Below are 16,546 nucleotides of genomic sequence, written 5' to 3' on the forward strand. Positions count from 1 at the left end.
TCCAAAGGTTGATATAGAATCCATTAAGTCTTGAAATTGTGCTTGCTAAGTTGACCTTATAATAGCAGACCTCAACACCAGTCTGAGATCAGGGAGGTTGTGGAGGTGATCTGGATCACAAAATCAAGGTATATTTTTGGTTCCCAATCTACATGTACTTGAAATATGGTTATGGTTTGCATTGAATATCTATAGAAAGAAATGGGATCCATGCATTCATCAAAGGTTCCCTCCCCTTGCTTTTGGCTGATGGTGCACTATATCTAGCTGGGCAATAACACTTGAAGTGAGCACCAATCCAGTTTTTGGGGTTACAGGTGAGGTCACAGACTAATTCCAAGAATAATTATTAACCAACTGTTATTTTGACTTAGTGCACAATTTGCCCTTCTATGAGAAAATGTTTGACCAGAAGTTGACCTCTACCTTTGAAATTTTAAGAAAGTTCTCTTTCACCATAAGGCAGGATAATCAGCAGCCATGACAGTTGAAGAACATTCTGTCTTTTGCTGTGTTTAAGAGGAGAAAGGAACAGGAGCTGCCACCCTGTTGCCCTTTCCAGTTTTAACACTCCTGAACAGCTATACCTCTCTTAAAAGCAGTACTTCCTCCTTTGACTTCCAAGCAAATCTACCAAATGTACAATACATAAAAGCTCCCTCTGCGGGAGGGGCTTATGTTCATAATTTAACTACATTTTTGTCATGAGGTTATAATATATTGTTTCTGATATAAAATTGATAGTTGCTTTCTCTTCATTTTCTCTTCACTTGCCCTCCCTCTGCAGGAGGGGCTTATGTTCATAATATAACTACATTTTTGTCATGAGGTTATAATATATTGTTTCTAATATAAAATTGATAGTTGCTTTCTCTTCACTTGCCAGGCGAGTAGCTTGTATTGCTATGGAGAAGACTAAACAAGAGCAGCAAGCAAGCTGTACTTGGTTTGGAAAGAAAAAGAAGCAATACAAAGACAAATATTTAGCAAAGCACAATGCAGGTGAGAAAAAATTTATCATGCACACAGATCCCTTCTACATTGTTGCATTGTCCATGTGGCAAATAAACTTTTTATTTTACCAGCAACACCCACTGCAAGCATCTAGCTAAAAATTACAGCAGGGGAAAAAAATCACAAATAAAATGGAACTTCAGTTGAATATAGAAAAGGTCCTACAGCATGTGGGGTAAGATTTGAATCTTTGGGAAATCTTGGCAAGCTTTGCAGCTGTACAAGTATCTCCATAACTGCTGAAATGGATGCAGTTGAACTTTTAAAGAATCAGGTGCTAATTAAGAGTGATATAATTTAGTCAAATTAACTTTCTACATGTATCTCAAAATATGTGAGTGTGACTTTAATTCTGTTTCAATGAAACTAACACTATGCATATTTGTAATCTATTGTTGGTGTTTGGATTTGGGGTTGTATATTTTATATTACTGAACCAAGATATTCAAGCTACACTAAAAAGCACCCTTCATAATGAAAATGTATATTTATGATGAAGATATATTATGATCTTCTGATATTAGAGCATTGTCATGCAGTGACACCACCACAATATATCAGCATTCCAGGTTCTGGAACTGCAGTAAATGCATGAAGTATGTAACTTTGGGCACAATCCTAACCCCCTTTCCAGCATAGACTTAAGAGCAATGAAACTCCGAGGTAAGGAAACAAACATTCCCTTACTTTGAGGAGGTCTCAGTGAGTGCCACCCAGCTGCAGGATGCAGCACATGTTCCGTTGGCACAGCTATGCCAGTGCTGGAAAGTTGGTTAGGATTAGGATAGGTCAGATCTTTTCATTCATTTGTTATAGTTGTAGAATAGGATTTTTTCAGAGTTCAGATAGTTTTGTTAAGGGGATGAGATAAGAATTAATGGAAGGATGGGATTTGTTGGTCACAATGGGTAGAACTGCTTTTGCAAATATGACAAAAGCAGTGGGAAACGTTGATGAGTTTTGTTATATGAGATGTTAATGTTCTGAGTTCTCAAACCATTGCTAACTGGCAAACCTTTCACCAAAACTGCCCATAGTGGGTTGTATCCAAATTTACTGCTTTTCTCACAGTAGCACCCTCCATGAGCAGAATGGCAGTTGCATGAGCATAACTCTCTTTTATGGAAAGTGCTATTGCAGGCAGAGCAATAAGTAGCTACAACCCAATATTTTTAGATAACACCTGTAAAAATAATATATGATATACTATATATTATATATAATAATATATTGTATAATTGATTATACGTGATAATATGATTGTAGTGATGGATTGGCCTCCACAAGGCTTATAATGCCAACATTAATAGCTTTTCCCATTTTTGTCCTTTACGTTTTGTCCCATTTTGTCCTGATACAGAAAATGGTTAAAAATACTGGCTTGAATCTAAAAGTTTACTTCTTCCAATGAAGGGAGTTTCCTCTGGAGAGAATTAACTTCTGGAAAAGGGAACATACAGATCCAACCATTTAACATTAATTAAATGTCCATTGCTATGGCTAGTACAGCTGACAAACTATTGTACATATCTCCTTCTTCTGGTTTTTCATTCTTCCAATTATTCTGCTGAACTGCTACACTTTATAAATGAAAAATACACAAACACATAGATTTTGCCTTAGTTGTTACCTTCCCTAGTCCCTTGAGGCTCCTTCCTTCACCCATTGTCACCCTGGAATTCATTGCATGGTGGATTGTGATGCATTCTGGAGTGACATTGTGTGAAAGGAGGAGCCTCATATAACCAGGAAGAGACTGCAGGCAGCATGTAAGAGTGCCTGCAGCCCTCAAAACGCTGCACGCCATTTTTTGTCTTCACTTTCCCTACTTTTTAAAAGATTGCCCTTGGATTCGCAGTATCTGTGGGGGGGGGGGTCCAGAACAGAACCCTTGCTGATACGGGGGTTTGCCTTTATTATCACAGACAAAAAAATCAGTTTACTTTAGTTATTTATACATTAAAGATTAGCATATGAGACTTTTCTAGTGAGTGCATTCTTAGAAAACAAAAAAAGTGTGACATATCGTTATACTGTGAGTACCTAGTCCTTGTGTCGTTGTCTTGCCTGGGTCTTGTACTGTGCTTGGGCAAAGGAGCAGTCCTGTCTATGGATATAAAGGCCTAATCCATTCGTACAGCAATATCATAACAAAGTGCCTTGGAAGCTGCCTAGCTGATGACCAGAACCTTCTTGGTATCTGGCAGAGAAGACCAAAACCCCACAAAAGATATCTTGAACTGTGGATTTTTGTGCTTCTCGACTACCATAGGCATTTCCTTGAACAGTCAAGGCTTTTTTGTATTTTTTTTAGTGTTATGTATTAGTTTCAATCCGGTGTGCAGACCAGCTACTAATGCTGCTCTCCCAACCCTCCCTCCCTCCCTCATACCCCTTTGTTCCATCTCTTCCTTTCAGTACCCAACCCTTGCTTATGCACACAGCTCACTCCCACAGTAAGAAAAAAAGAAAAATGGGGGCATATGACTGCCTTATTAATTCAGCTTTTTATAAAGCTAACTATATATGGTACCAAAAAACTAGCTATGTATTCCATAAGAAGAAAAAACTTTTCCAAATGGAAGATTGACTTTGTGCTCAACTCTAGTCTAGATATTTTTCTCCTTTTGTATATTTATTGTGGAAAATGGTTTGCCCATATTTCCTGCTTTCTTCTAAATATTACTGCTGACTCAAATTTCATGTTTACACTATTTCAAAATTCTAGACTTATGAGTCAGTTTTACATGTCGAACCAAAGCAAAATTAAACCAAATCTACAGCTAAGTTGTTCTATAGGACTTCAATATTATATTTTTTAATTACTGAGTTAATTGTAAAGACATAGCAATATTTTCTTTTATGTTTAAAGGTTTATATTGGTTCTTCTTTAAACACAACAGGCATATTCAGTTATGCTTTCTTAATGCCAGTATTCACAACTTGTAGATTATAGCCAAGCTTTTATAAAACATGCTTATCATTTAACGTGGTTTATTTGCCTTGTGTTTAGAATATTGCATGATGAAGTTTATTTTATGCATATACTTTTTATTTTACTAATAAATTGAGCCATATTTCAATGACCCCTGTACATTTTTCATGCTGTCTTAATCCCAATGGCCTCTGTGCATGTAAGTAACCTGTCAAGTGACAATGCCTCTTTATTTGCTTCTTAGTGTTTCCTTTCAATAACTCCTTTTCTTTATTAGCCAGAAGTGTAGAAGTGTCTAGAAGTTCAGTCTGTAAATGTGTCCATGTACTCCTCTGATCTTATGTACAAAAAATCATTTCTTTTATTTGCTTGGAAATTCCAAAATTATTAGTGGTTACAGTTGGAGCAATTAACTATTTGAAACTCTTAGTTTTGTAAATAATAACCTGCAGCATTAGTGTATTTAGAGTGGAGCTGAAAAGTAGTGTAGAAATGCAGTTTTTATTGCCTATTATGCCACTTGAAGAAAAGAATAAAAGTTTTTCAGGAAGGTTAAGATTTTAGGTCTTTTTGTGGCTATGCTAGAGAAAACATTTAATGTAAAATAAGTGTTTTATTTGTGAAAATATTTCTAGGGTCTAGTTTGATCTTAAGCCAGGCAAGGCAGCAGCTTGACTGAAGCAAAGCAGACCTGGGTCCAGCCAGTGTCTGGGTCTGGATGGGCCTGGGAACCCCATGTATACTTCCTAGAGTTCCAGCATGAAAGAAAGGCGGGGTATAAACATAATAAATTATACCGGGGCAAGCTTATCAGGAAACCACAATATTGTTGAAACCTTCTTTATATGCTTTGAGAAGTATTTAAGGAAATCATTGGAGCAATATTTGGGGATGTGGATATTAATATCCTATCTCCAAATATCTGGATTCTGCCTGGAAATACAGTATTTTGAAACCCTATTGTTTTGTTTGCTTGAAATAGTTAATTTTCTTGTACATGAAGAATTTCCTGACATCCTAGATTTAAAACTTTGCTGTACTGTTTTGCTAGTACAACATTTAAAATGTCAGTAATTCAGAGAAAGATATTGGGACAAATGTATTTTCTGAATCTAAATTTAAAGTTCTGTTGTGATAAGTTGATTAAAATAAAACCTGATTCCTGTTGGTTCTTTTTTTTTTTAAGCAATCTTAGTATATAAGTATAAATTAACCAAGTGGATTTAAGATGCTCTTATAATTGGCCTAACTCCTTCCATTAACAATTTTTTTATTGAACTTATTATAACAGAATATTTCATTATGGAGAACAAGGAATATGATTCGCTGTACCATGGCAGTTGCTAGAGATAGCATTTTGGTATAGGGATAGATGAAAAATCTTTACTGGGATCATATTTTATTAAATATTTCTATGATGGTAGAGGCTTTATAGTTTGCAGTGAAGCCATTCTTTTTGTTCCAGATCTTTACTCAGTGTTAAAATGTAAAGAGCATGTTAATATAAAATTAGCACTTCTGTGTGATGAGAACTCTACTTGCAATTAATCTAATAGCTGTATCTGGAAGTGTAACTAAAATAATAAATCCAAGTTATTTAATTATTTAATAATTTTGACAAAATATGTGTCAATCTTTACTATTCATGTAAGTAGATGTTCTCATATTTGTACTCATCTGTCAGTGTCTGCAAATTTTATTGCTCACTTTCAGAAATTCCAGAATTTTCCAGAAGCACTAATTTTTTTGTAACGTGCATACTGCATGGTATCAGGCGCAAATTCTTAAGCATGAAACTGGAAATGTTTTAATCTTAACTGTTCTTGTCAAGTAACGTATATTGTTTTAGTAAAATTGTAAAAAAAAAAATGCATTACCACAATATCAGCTTAAGCATATTTTGAAACAGATAAACCCTTTCTTCTCTTCATGGGAGGGTGCAGTTTTCAGTGATTTTGCCCTTCCCTTTCCAGCTCCCAAACCACATGCCATTTTGTTCCTCAGGAGGAACTCTGTAGGAATCAAAACAATTGCCACCTTCCCCTCTTGTGTGAGCAGGAGACATTGTGAATAGAAGAAGGGGTTTGGATACAATGTAGCATTCATAAAATTAGAATTTGACATTAATGGAAAATAAGCTTAAGTTATACGTTTTTTCTCTTATTTTTGACTTTTGCTTTTTGTTACAGTGTTTGATCAATTAGATCTTGTCACATATGAAGAGGTAGTAAAATTGCCAGCATTCAAAAGGAAAACACTAGTCTTACTAGGTAATTTCTGTGTATAATTTCTATTCTGTAATCATTTTATTGTCGTCATGTGAAATTTCTGATCATTTTCAATTTCCTTTTCCTGAAGGAGCACATGGTGTTGGAAGAAGACACATAAAAAATACACTAATCACAAAACATCCAGACAGATTTGCATACCCTATTCCACGTAAGTAATGGCATTCAGTGTGACAGAAAAATGCGTTTTAACTATTTAAAATAATTTACCTAATTTATTATTGCATAACGTAATTTAGTGAAAACCAAATGTACAGAGTGTCTCAAACATATTCACACGTTTTAATGAGCTTTAGTTCATACGTACTTTATTGTAGAAAACCTGCAACACTTGAACATCTAAGGCAGAAGTGTCAAACATAAGGCTTGCTGGCTGGATGCAGCTGCCAGAAGCAATTTATCTGGCCCCTGTTATAATTGGGCTGTTTCATGTCCTGTTTATAATTTCAAGATTTTCTCTACCATCATTTGCAGCTAATGAGTTTTTGTGTGAGGGGAAAAAAGTGATATGATGTCACTTCCTGCTTAAAGGTGTCACTTCCAGCCCTCAGCTTGCACCATGAATGTTATTCAGCCCACTACATGAAATGAGTTCACCCCTGATCTTAGGGAAGCAATTGAAGAGGTGAACAATCCTAGCACACAAATTGGTGGGCATCTGCAGATCCTTTAGTCCAGTGGTTCTCAAACTGGGGCATCACAACAACCCAACCAAAGAGCCCTGGCCTCTGCCCCCTTAAGGGGCAGGGAGGGAGGAAGACAGCAATGCGACCCACTGGATCATGCCGCTTTGGAAGTGGCACAGGAGCTTGCTGCTACTTACCAGAGCCTGCAGCAGCCTCCCAGGGGTGTAGGGAGCCCCGTGCCAGCCTCCACAGGGCTCCCCAACATGCAGAGACCCTAAAAATTGTGATTGCAACCACTTCTGGTTTCGCAGACACAAAACTGGAAATGGTCACGATCTCAATTTTGAGTGTCTCTGCTGCGTGGAGAGCCCTACGGAGCCTGGCGTAGGGGCTCCCCACACCCCAGGGAGGCTGCTCCAGGCTCTGGTAAGTGGCAGCAAGCTCCTGCACCCCTCCAAAGCGGCGCGATCCATCAGATAATGTCGCTGCCTTCCTCCCACCCCTGCACAGACTTACTGCAGCTCAAACTCTCCCTCGAAGTTTGAGAACTGCTGCCTTAGTCAATGATGTCAGCGGTGTACAGACATCATTGGGGAACATTTCGAGCACTTGGTCTGACACATAAACTGTCAAGCAACTAGGACATTAACTAGGTCAAGCAACTGCTTCTATGTACACCATATGTGTGAATTATAGCATAATAAATTTTACACTGTAAAGTGTGTTCGTTTTTCTTGAGACTCCTTGTGGGAGACTGGATCTTGCTATTAGCACTGATGGCTAAAGCCTTTGTTCCTCGTTCATGACATCCATGCAAATATATTCCACACAACTCTCAATCACAATAGATGAAAAGTTTTTCGCTTGCTCACCCTGGTTTAAAGGATGACATCTGGATCCCATACTTATTGAAATGGGGAAGGGCTGAAATTATATAGAATGTGTGGTTCTGAATTTATCGTGTCAGAGAATCTGTGTTTGGTTTGACTGTAGTCTCGTTTGGGGGAGTTGTGGCAGAGAAAGAATAAAAATGAAATGTGTCTGAAGTGTATATACATATGGTTTGTTTGTTAAACTTTACCTCTGTTTTGGGGGATGGGGGAATGCTTCGTGGAGCCCTAGTGATAGATGTAGTCCCAGCTGATAGTGGAAGGACAATCTATATATAATCTATAATTTATGTAATCTTCCAGAAAGGTTTTCTTCAAGAGGGAGAGTTGTACAATGCTTACATTTTCATTATTTTCTATGGATTGTAATTTAAAGTTTGGCTACCAACACTGAAGTTAACTGAGTCTTTGCAAAGATAAATACCATAAAGTTATAATAGGCTGCAATGTTTATTGACATGAATGACTGTTTTTCACACAGGCATGTCCATGCACTTGTGTGTGTATGTCTGTTATGAATGGGGTATGTAACATGCAAGTTAACAAAGAAGTCTAGTTTAATTGTTCTGACCTCTTGTGCTTACAGACACAACCAGACCACCAAAGAAAGATGAAGAGAATGGAAAGAATTATTACTTTGTATCACATGACCAAATGATGCAGGATATTTCCAACAACGAATATTTGGAATATGGTAGCCATGAGGATGCAATGTATGGAACAAAACTGGAAACAATACGCAAGATCCATGAACAGGGATTAATTGCAATACTTGACGTAGAACCCCAGGTAATTATAGGAATAAACACTACATTACAGATATTTTTTGGTACTACATTAATATATTTAAAGAAACTGATCAGGTTTTCTTAATATTTGAGTTTTGATTCTTGAAAAAAAAATGATGCATACAGTGAGGTATATATAAATACTTCCTTGAATAGAGGTAGGAGTAAAAGACTAGTATATATGGCATGTGAATAATTTAATTTAGGAGAATTTCAGCTGTATGTTTGTTGTGGTACATTTATAAGCATCCAGTCATTCATTTCAAGCTAGTAATAGCCCATGAGAGTTGGGACTATTTCTCTGTTCAGCATTCATTTCAGTAAAGAATTACAGTTTGAGTATCCCTTATCCAGATTGCTTGGGTCGGGAAGATGTCTGGATTTTGGATTTGTCTGGATTTTGGAATAATCACAGAAATATAATTAGAAATGCTTCCTCTTGCTCTTTTCAATGTTACTCATACAGCCTCTTTGATGTTTTTTTCAACAATGTCTATACACCACAGAGCAGAGAATTTGGGGTTTCAGCATACAACCTATGCCTGTGCTGTGTGGAAATGAACACAAGACCTTCTAGTGTCCACACTACATAGTTTATAAAAAATCTTGGACAAAAATGTACGGCTTTTGGAATAGTTCAGATTTAGAATGTCTAAGTAAGGGGTAATCTACCTGTATGGTTTTTTAACATGTAAAATTACAGGTCAGTGCTATTTATCTAACCACAGGTTCCAAACTCAGTTTGGCCAGAACTTTACAAAGAAGAGGCAGCATGCAACCCAGGTTAATATAGTTGTGTCTCAGCATCTGCAGGGGTTCTTTTCCCAGAACCCCTGTGGATGCTGAAACCCACAGATAATCAAATCTTCAGGTCAGGCACCCTGTTGCCCTCTGAACATGACTGGAGATGCAGGCAGCGTCCATGATCATTAGAATGCCTTCTGAGGGCCAGCCAAAAACCAGATGTGATGGTTTTTGGCCTTCAGAACATTCTGAGGGTCAGGGAAGCCACACTTGGCCTCCACGACGCTCAGAAGGCCTTCCAGTTGCTTTCAGAAGGTAACAGGGTGCCTGATCCACAGATTTGGTTATTCAGAGGTTTCGGCATTTGCAGGGGTTTTCACTTCCAAATAGGTCCAGAATCATGTGTCTTGCCTATTTTGTATAGTACAGTTTTTATGCCATGGTTGCGCTTCTAAAATATTTTTTACTTAGGCCCTGAAGGTCCTGAGGACTGCAGAATTTGCTCCTTTTGTTGTTTTTATCGCTGCACCTACAATTACTCCAGGCATTAATGAGGTAAGACTTGTTACAATGAAGTCTCATTTGTAGAAGATACATGTGCAGACCTCAATCCTTGACAGAATAGAATACAGTGTAAAATACATTAGTACGAATGATGAAGAAATATTAACTGATGTTCAATACCCTTTCTCTCTACCATGTCTTTTAATACAGCCATTCATTCTTTTTAAAATATCATTTGCTTAAAGAATATCCATTTTTCTTTACCTAGTTTGTCATACCATGTTTTAAATCCTGCCTTAAAAGAACGCATTTATAAGGGTATGTCTGTACCAGCTCATTTTTGTACATTTGGTCACTGAAAATTGCATGAGAGTTGGTGAAGTCTACATCTAATTCCATTTCCTGCCACAGATTGTCTAATTTCTGGTTTCTCAATGAGAAAGTACCTTGTAAAGGTGTAATAATCACCTTATTTTTTTCTTTGGACAAATGAGACATTCCTCATCAAATTTATACCCTCAATTGAAAAGGTTTTGTTTTTTTTAATTGAAAAAAATATTCAATTCAAAAATTCAAAGTTTCTTTTTGAAAATTTCATTTTGAATTTTTTATAATGCAGAATTTGAGTATATTCACCCTTTATGGGAAAGGGGCAGGAAGCTGGAGTTTGTTTTTGACTTTGCTGAATCTCAGCTACTTCAAAATTCTACCCACATCTAAAGAGACTCCTTTTTTGCATCAAAGTTAATAGCATATATGCATGTGCACAAGAGTGCGCATTTCAGTACTGCTTTGTAAAGAGCTGAGGCCAAAATCCCAAGGGCGAGAAGCAGCTTCATTTTCATAGAAAATGAAAGAACGTTAGTACCGAGTCAAGGAGGCACACACAGAAGTGACAAGAGTTGTTACAAGATGCTATTGCAAACATACCCTACTGATTGCCCTTGTTTTCCTTATTTTTTCTTGAATTATCATCTTTTCTTTTCATTTTCTTGCATTCGTACTAATTTTATCTAGCTGCCAAAATGGTGCAGAAAGTTGCCTGTAAGTACCAGCTAGGAACAAATAATATGTAACCCTTATTATATTGTTTGAATGTAGATACCCTGTTTCAATTGAGTATGACTTTGCTACCTACCTTTATTTGCCTTACAAATCTATCTGTGAAACATCTCTCCTGAAGTTTTTGCAGAAGCACAGTGGCAAATAGAAATTTAAATGTTCACTCATTAACTAAACTTCTCATTTCTATGTGACCTGAATCACACCCTTAAATTGCACACTGTAGTCTTTAAACACTACAGGTACCTTTCCCTCCCCAACAGGACTGGAGGGTCAGATTTTGATTGGGTAAATACGTAAATAAAAATTATCCCTAGTATTGCTTCCCTGATACAATTTCCCCACATCTGTGACTGCTTTTAAATTCTTAAAAATTTAAGTTACATTTAGATTACATCACATATTGTTTAACTTTAGAGGCCCACTCATTATATTTATAAATAATTATATAGAGATTTTTAAGATTTATATACAGATTTTTTTTTGGCTATCTTTTTGTTAGACTAGCACCAGTTCCTAGATGAGTAGGTTCCTGCTCTGTCCAACAGAACACAAACTTACTCAGTATTCCTTGAGCCAGGGCAAGAACCTAGGACTATGCAGCTGTTTCACAGCTTCAGGGCAGGGTGCAGAGACATTCTTAAAATTTAGAACTTTTTGTTTAGTCTGAATGAACATGAATTACTTTCATGGAGATGGAGGGAGACAGAAAGCTCATCTAACTGGAAAAACAGTTGGAGCAAGAGCCTTTTTGCTGCCTTCAGAATGGAGAAGAAAACCTGCCTTGCAATTTTTCATGCATGCGCATGCTCACACAAGAGCAAGCTGTTGAGGTGCCATTTTAAACATTCTGCTGACTGCAAAGTTTATCTTAAAGAATCCAGCTCAAGGAAGCAGAGGCATACCAAGGGCTTTTGGCACCCAGGGCAATGCCGAGACGTCGTGACACCTTGCAGTGTCATGATGTCATTCCCGAGTCAGGAAGCTGTTGGAGTGCGAGCACTCACTGAACAGTCGGTTAGATGATTTTGCCCGACTGGCTGCTGAATGGGCGCATGCGCTCGAATGGCTTCCCCAGTTGGGAAGCTGCTGGAGTATGAGGGCACGCTCAGCAGTCAGCTGGGCAATTTCACCAGACAGTTGCTGAGAGGGCGCATGCAGTTCAATTGTTTCTCATGTGGGGAAGCAATTAGAGCACATCCTCTTATGCCCACTCTTGCCCATGCCACGATCTACCTTGTGCAGCAGGGGCAGTACGCCTCTGCAAGGAAGCAACTTTTGCCCCTTCTAGCTTACAGTGACCTTAATTCTTCCTGGTCCCGCAAGTCCTCATATTTTGTACAAATTTAGCAACTTAGTTATGCCTTTTTAATGCTTGCTTTCTAGAAATGTAAATGTTGCTGCTGCTACATGTGCTCAGTAAAACTTCATGTTTTTTTAGCAGTTGAGGGATCATTCACACAGCCACTTCTGCTTGTGGCAATCACTTTTTTTTTAGTTACTCCATGCCAACTTTTGCCTGAACAACCATGAAATGAAATTGTTGTATGATTTCTAATGGATATGCTAACAAGAAAGTGTAAGAGAGAGGGAGTGGGTGGGGGGGGCCTTAAGAAGTAGTCTGTTAAAAATAGTTGCAGTACCTCTTTTCAAAAGCGAAATAGCCAAGCCTGTCAAAGCTTACCTGTTGCATATACATTTTGGTGCTTTACTTATTTCACCAGGATCACTGCTTGATGTGAGTGAGCTCAAGGGTAGGCCTGAATTAGCATGTAAACCTAGAACTTTCCTCCATGACTGAAAAAAATGTGCTTAGCCATAGTCCCTGATTCTGTATTAGCGCAATATACTGATCCCTATATAATGAATTTGAGCTAGGGACTTTTGCTGTAGGAGGGGCCACACTTCCTTATCATCATTCCAGAGCTGGCTTTGCACAAGTTCCAGTGTGGACACACCCAGCCAGTAGGGCATTTAAAAAAATAATTAAACATTCCTGAAATAGTGGAGTATGAGGGAGTATTGCCTTTGCTCTTTGAGACTGCAAAGGGGGAGGAACCCAACCCCCACGGAATGGCATGGGTGAGGAGAAGAATCACTCAGTGATGACACAGAACTGTAGGTACATGTGACTCTCATACAGTCACATGTACAATAAGAATGCATGGGAAAAGTATTGCATTTGCACAAAATAATAGTGAATCACTTTATGAGAAAATGCAATCTCCCTGCCATAGAAATGCAGGCTCAAGGGAATATTATACTGGGCATGGAAGCTAAGCTAACTCCTCTATTGCACAATGAACTGATTAAGCAGAAATGCCCATGAAAACTCCAGGCTGTGTCAATAGCATGCCAGACATTTGAATTCAGCAACCTTCTAACTCGCTATGTTTTTGCTTGTTTTATTTCCTCTTCTGCTATATGCATGTACAGGAAGAGAGTGACATCATAGGGGAAGATGTGTGCTTAGAGTGAAGCTTAATGCAATTTTATCAGTCCTATTTTTCTGTGAATCTCTGAAACTGTTGTTGCAGTTTCACATAGGCAAATCCAGTTGAAGGGCATTATTTCTGTGGATGTGCTTGCTCTGCAGGCTGCTTACTACTAATACAGAGTACCCAAACTTGTTGTTGCTTTGTGCTTAGCCTTGTCCTATACATTTTTTGTGCTAGTGATTAGAGACTAGCTCTCATGTCTGAAAAGACAAGGCATAGTACTGCTGAAATAGAAGCATATTACAGTTTGAGGGTGTGTGAGAGTCTGTACATATATGTGTGCAAGAGAGGTTTTGAAAATATGACCTGTAACCTTTGTCAATCCCTTTGTTTAAGTATTCTGTAATAACTGTTGAAGTTCACACATGCTGGAGAACATAAAATATCTTGCTTGCAGTCTACCTAGTTCAATTTAGCAATTCTGTTGTCAGAGAGGAATGTTCCTAATCTACAAGGCTATCTCATCTCATTTATTTCAAAAAATACTAGAATCATGAATGCATTTTTTATGCATGCAAATATATTTCTGTTAAAGTATGCACTGTAGATTGTGCAAGTATCTTCATTAGGCCATAATTTGTGTATGTGCTGTGTTTTCATTAATGAAGTAGCACTTCTCCCCCTCATTTGTGTTGATCCTTTTTACTTATATTCAGTCCATTTAAATTTCCCTGAAAGTAGATAGGTGTACAGATGTGTTGTGTCAAACCTAATAAATAATTGTGTTTCTGTAAGGAAGAACCAAACTATATAATCAACTTCAATTAATAACTAATTCTTACATGAGAATTTCATTTTGCTATTTTCATCTTTGTAACTAATTGGTGAAAAATTTGATGACAAAAAAATAATGCAGTTCCTTCCCTTCCCATTTTCTCAATCACCATACAGGATGAATCTCTACAACGCTTGCAAAAGGAATCTGAAATCCTACAGAGAACATATGCACACTACTTTGATCTTACAATTATCAACAATGAAATTGATGAAACAATCAGGCATCTGGAGGAAGCCATTGAGCTTGTTTGTACAGCATCACAGTGGGTTCCCGTCTCTTGGGTGTATTAATACTTTCACCAGAAGAATTTTATCATTACTGGGAACCACCTCATACATGGAAGAACCTCTTTGTTATTGACCTTGTATCAACAGGTCTTGGCCCCTAGAGACTACCTAGATGTAGTGTGACCTAAATTTATAATTATCGTCATGTCCTTATAGATAGGAGGAGAAAAAATGCTAATTTAAAGAGACAGTATCTTTTTTAATCAGTTCTCCTAAACTTTATTAAAATGTATCTTTAAATATATGTATTATTCAATCCTTTGGAATGTTATATTTTTGGAAATCATAGTTTTTAATTTCAAAGGCCCCTAAAACTGCACAAAATAGATGCTGCTTTCTATAATCTATTTTAATAATAATATGATCTGTTACTTAACTTGGGGGTGGAACACTACATTCTTTTTAGAGTCTGATTTTGTGAATTGGAATACCTTTCTTTCCTTTATTTATTTGAAATTATAGCCCAATCATGACAAGATAAATTCTTAAAATTTTAATGGCCTTTCTTTGCTTTTGTTATTTTATTTTATTTTATTTTTTAGAATAGCATTTTGAAGTAGTTTCATGTAATATCCAGATAATGTGATACTGTCTCTTTGAAGAACTCTGTAAAACTTATAGAGATTTGAAGTTGGGTCTTGACTCTTAATGCATGTGGACAGTCGCAAGCGTTCATGCTGTTGGTGTATCTGTGTTGAAAAACTGTAATCTACAGCAAAGTACATTCCGTTCATGGGGGGAAATACCCAAGGGAATAAAATAAAATACTATGACTAAGTTGTAAAACCTATGCACATCCCTTGCATTTTGGGCAACTTTATAAACAAAAATCCTAATTTTTATTAATAATCATGTAGTGAAATGTGTTTGTAATTTTGTCTCAATTTAATTTGTTGTAAAGGTGGGAGGGGAAAAATTACTGGTTTCACCATTTCAGATCTGTGTTGTCTAAGAGTATTAACGTTTTAATTACGTTTAAGCAAAGAAATGCTGATTTTTAATATGTATGTAATTGTTTTAAAAATGCACACAATTTTAAGAGGAAATACTGTGCAATGAAGAAACCAGTTTAGGCATTGCGATAAAATAACAATTCCAAAAGATTCCTCTGCCGCAGCCCTGTAAATTCCTTTAAACAGTAAATGACTCTACGGTCTGACCAATTTTTTATTTTAAATATATTTCCTTTTATGTGTTCAACAATCGCCTTGGGTCATTCATTTCATCACAGGATTTCAGGTACTTCAAAAAATAGCCAACTCCTTTGTAGGGATTCCAAAAAAATGTTCTCATCATCTGTGTGTGTGTTGGAGTTCTTGCATAGATTGCAAGTCTTCAAGACTTGTGACTCACCTAGCAAATAAGAATTGCTTTGTATATTAACATTTTTAGCATGTGCCCATACTGTATATGCTAAAAACAATGTTTGTATCGCAAAACACATGTTATAAAACATGTGCAACACAGGTGCAAGTTGCAGGTAACTTCTGATTGGCTATGGTTCCCTGCAGTGTATACTTTGATAGGAAAACATGTTCTTGACATGGTGTGTGAAGCAGCTGTGTATTATTTGTGAAGAGCCTTAATAAGCAAACCTTACCATGTAATCATCTCAGGGTTATTGATAATTTCTGATTTCTCTGACCAACTCCTCAGAAAGGGCAACTCCCCAGCCCCACAAAGGAGGGAGAGTGAGCATTATTCATCCTAGTTTTTGTGATGTCTTTGTGAACTGAACCACCATTTATCATTAGTATTGATGTACCTTAGACTGATTGTTTTACATTTTATTATCTATGAATTTTTTGCCTATTAAATTCTAGTATGTTTCTGAAGTGTTATCCTCAACGTTAAAATATAGAATTGTGATTCTATATAGTTTCAGGTTTTTGAGAACCACTCAGAACTCAGAATGTATGTTACTTTAAAAATTTGAAAATGTGTAAAAGGCATTTGAAGTGTTCATCTCGTTTGATGATTCTTATTGTTCCATAGGTCTTATAAGACTGCAGTTAGTTAGCATTAATTATCTGAGCTACATCTAGTATAATTTTAGTTAGTAATACTAATCAGCCAAGTTTAAAATGTCCTTGGGTAGCAGAATAAATAGAGCCAATTTAGGTCACTTTAAG

The 16,546-nt window shown here is 37.0% G+C and overlaps 1 protein-coding gene across 2 annotated transcripts in view; it reads left to right on the top strand.

Annotated features, from left to right (window-relative positions):
- The window catches only part of CASK (calcium/calmodulin dependent serine protein kinase), a 252,904-nt gene extending 236,720 nt beyond the window's left edge, over positions 1 to 16,184 (top strand). For both annotated transcript variants that reach the window (XM_066619767.1, XM_066619768.1), the window contains 6 exons: positions 887 to 1,002; positions 6,139 to 6,219; positions 6,308 to 6,388; positions 8,340 to 8,542; positions 9,757 to 9,840; positions 14,241 to 16,184. In XM_066619767.1, the coding sequence (XP_066475864.1) occupies positions 887 to 1,002; positions 6,139 to 6,219; positions 6,308 to 6,388; positions 8,340 to 8,542; positions 9,757 to 9,840; positions 14,241 to 14,417 (742 nt within the window). In that variant the 3' untranslated portion in view covers positions 14,418 to 16,184. The remainder of the gene's footprint in view (positions 1 to 886; positions 1,003 to 6,138; positions 6,220 to 6,307; positions 6,389 to 8,339; positions 8,543 to 9,756; positions 9,841 to 14,240) is intronic.
- The last annotated feature ends 362 nt before the right edge of the window (positions 16,185 to 16,546 follow it).

This window comes from Tiliqua scincoides, chromosome 3, assembly GCF_035046505.1.
Source record: "Tiliqua scincoides isolate rTilSci1 chromosome 3, rTilSci1.hap2, whole genome shotgun sequence".
Taxonomy (NCBI): domain Eukaryota; kingdom Metazoa; phylum Chordata; class Lepidosauria; order Squamata; family Scincidae; genus Tiliqua; species Tiliqua scincoides.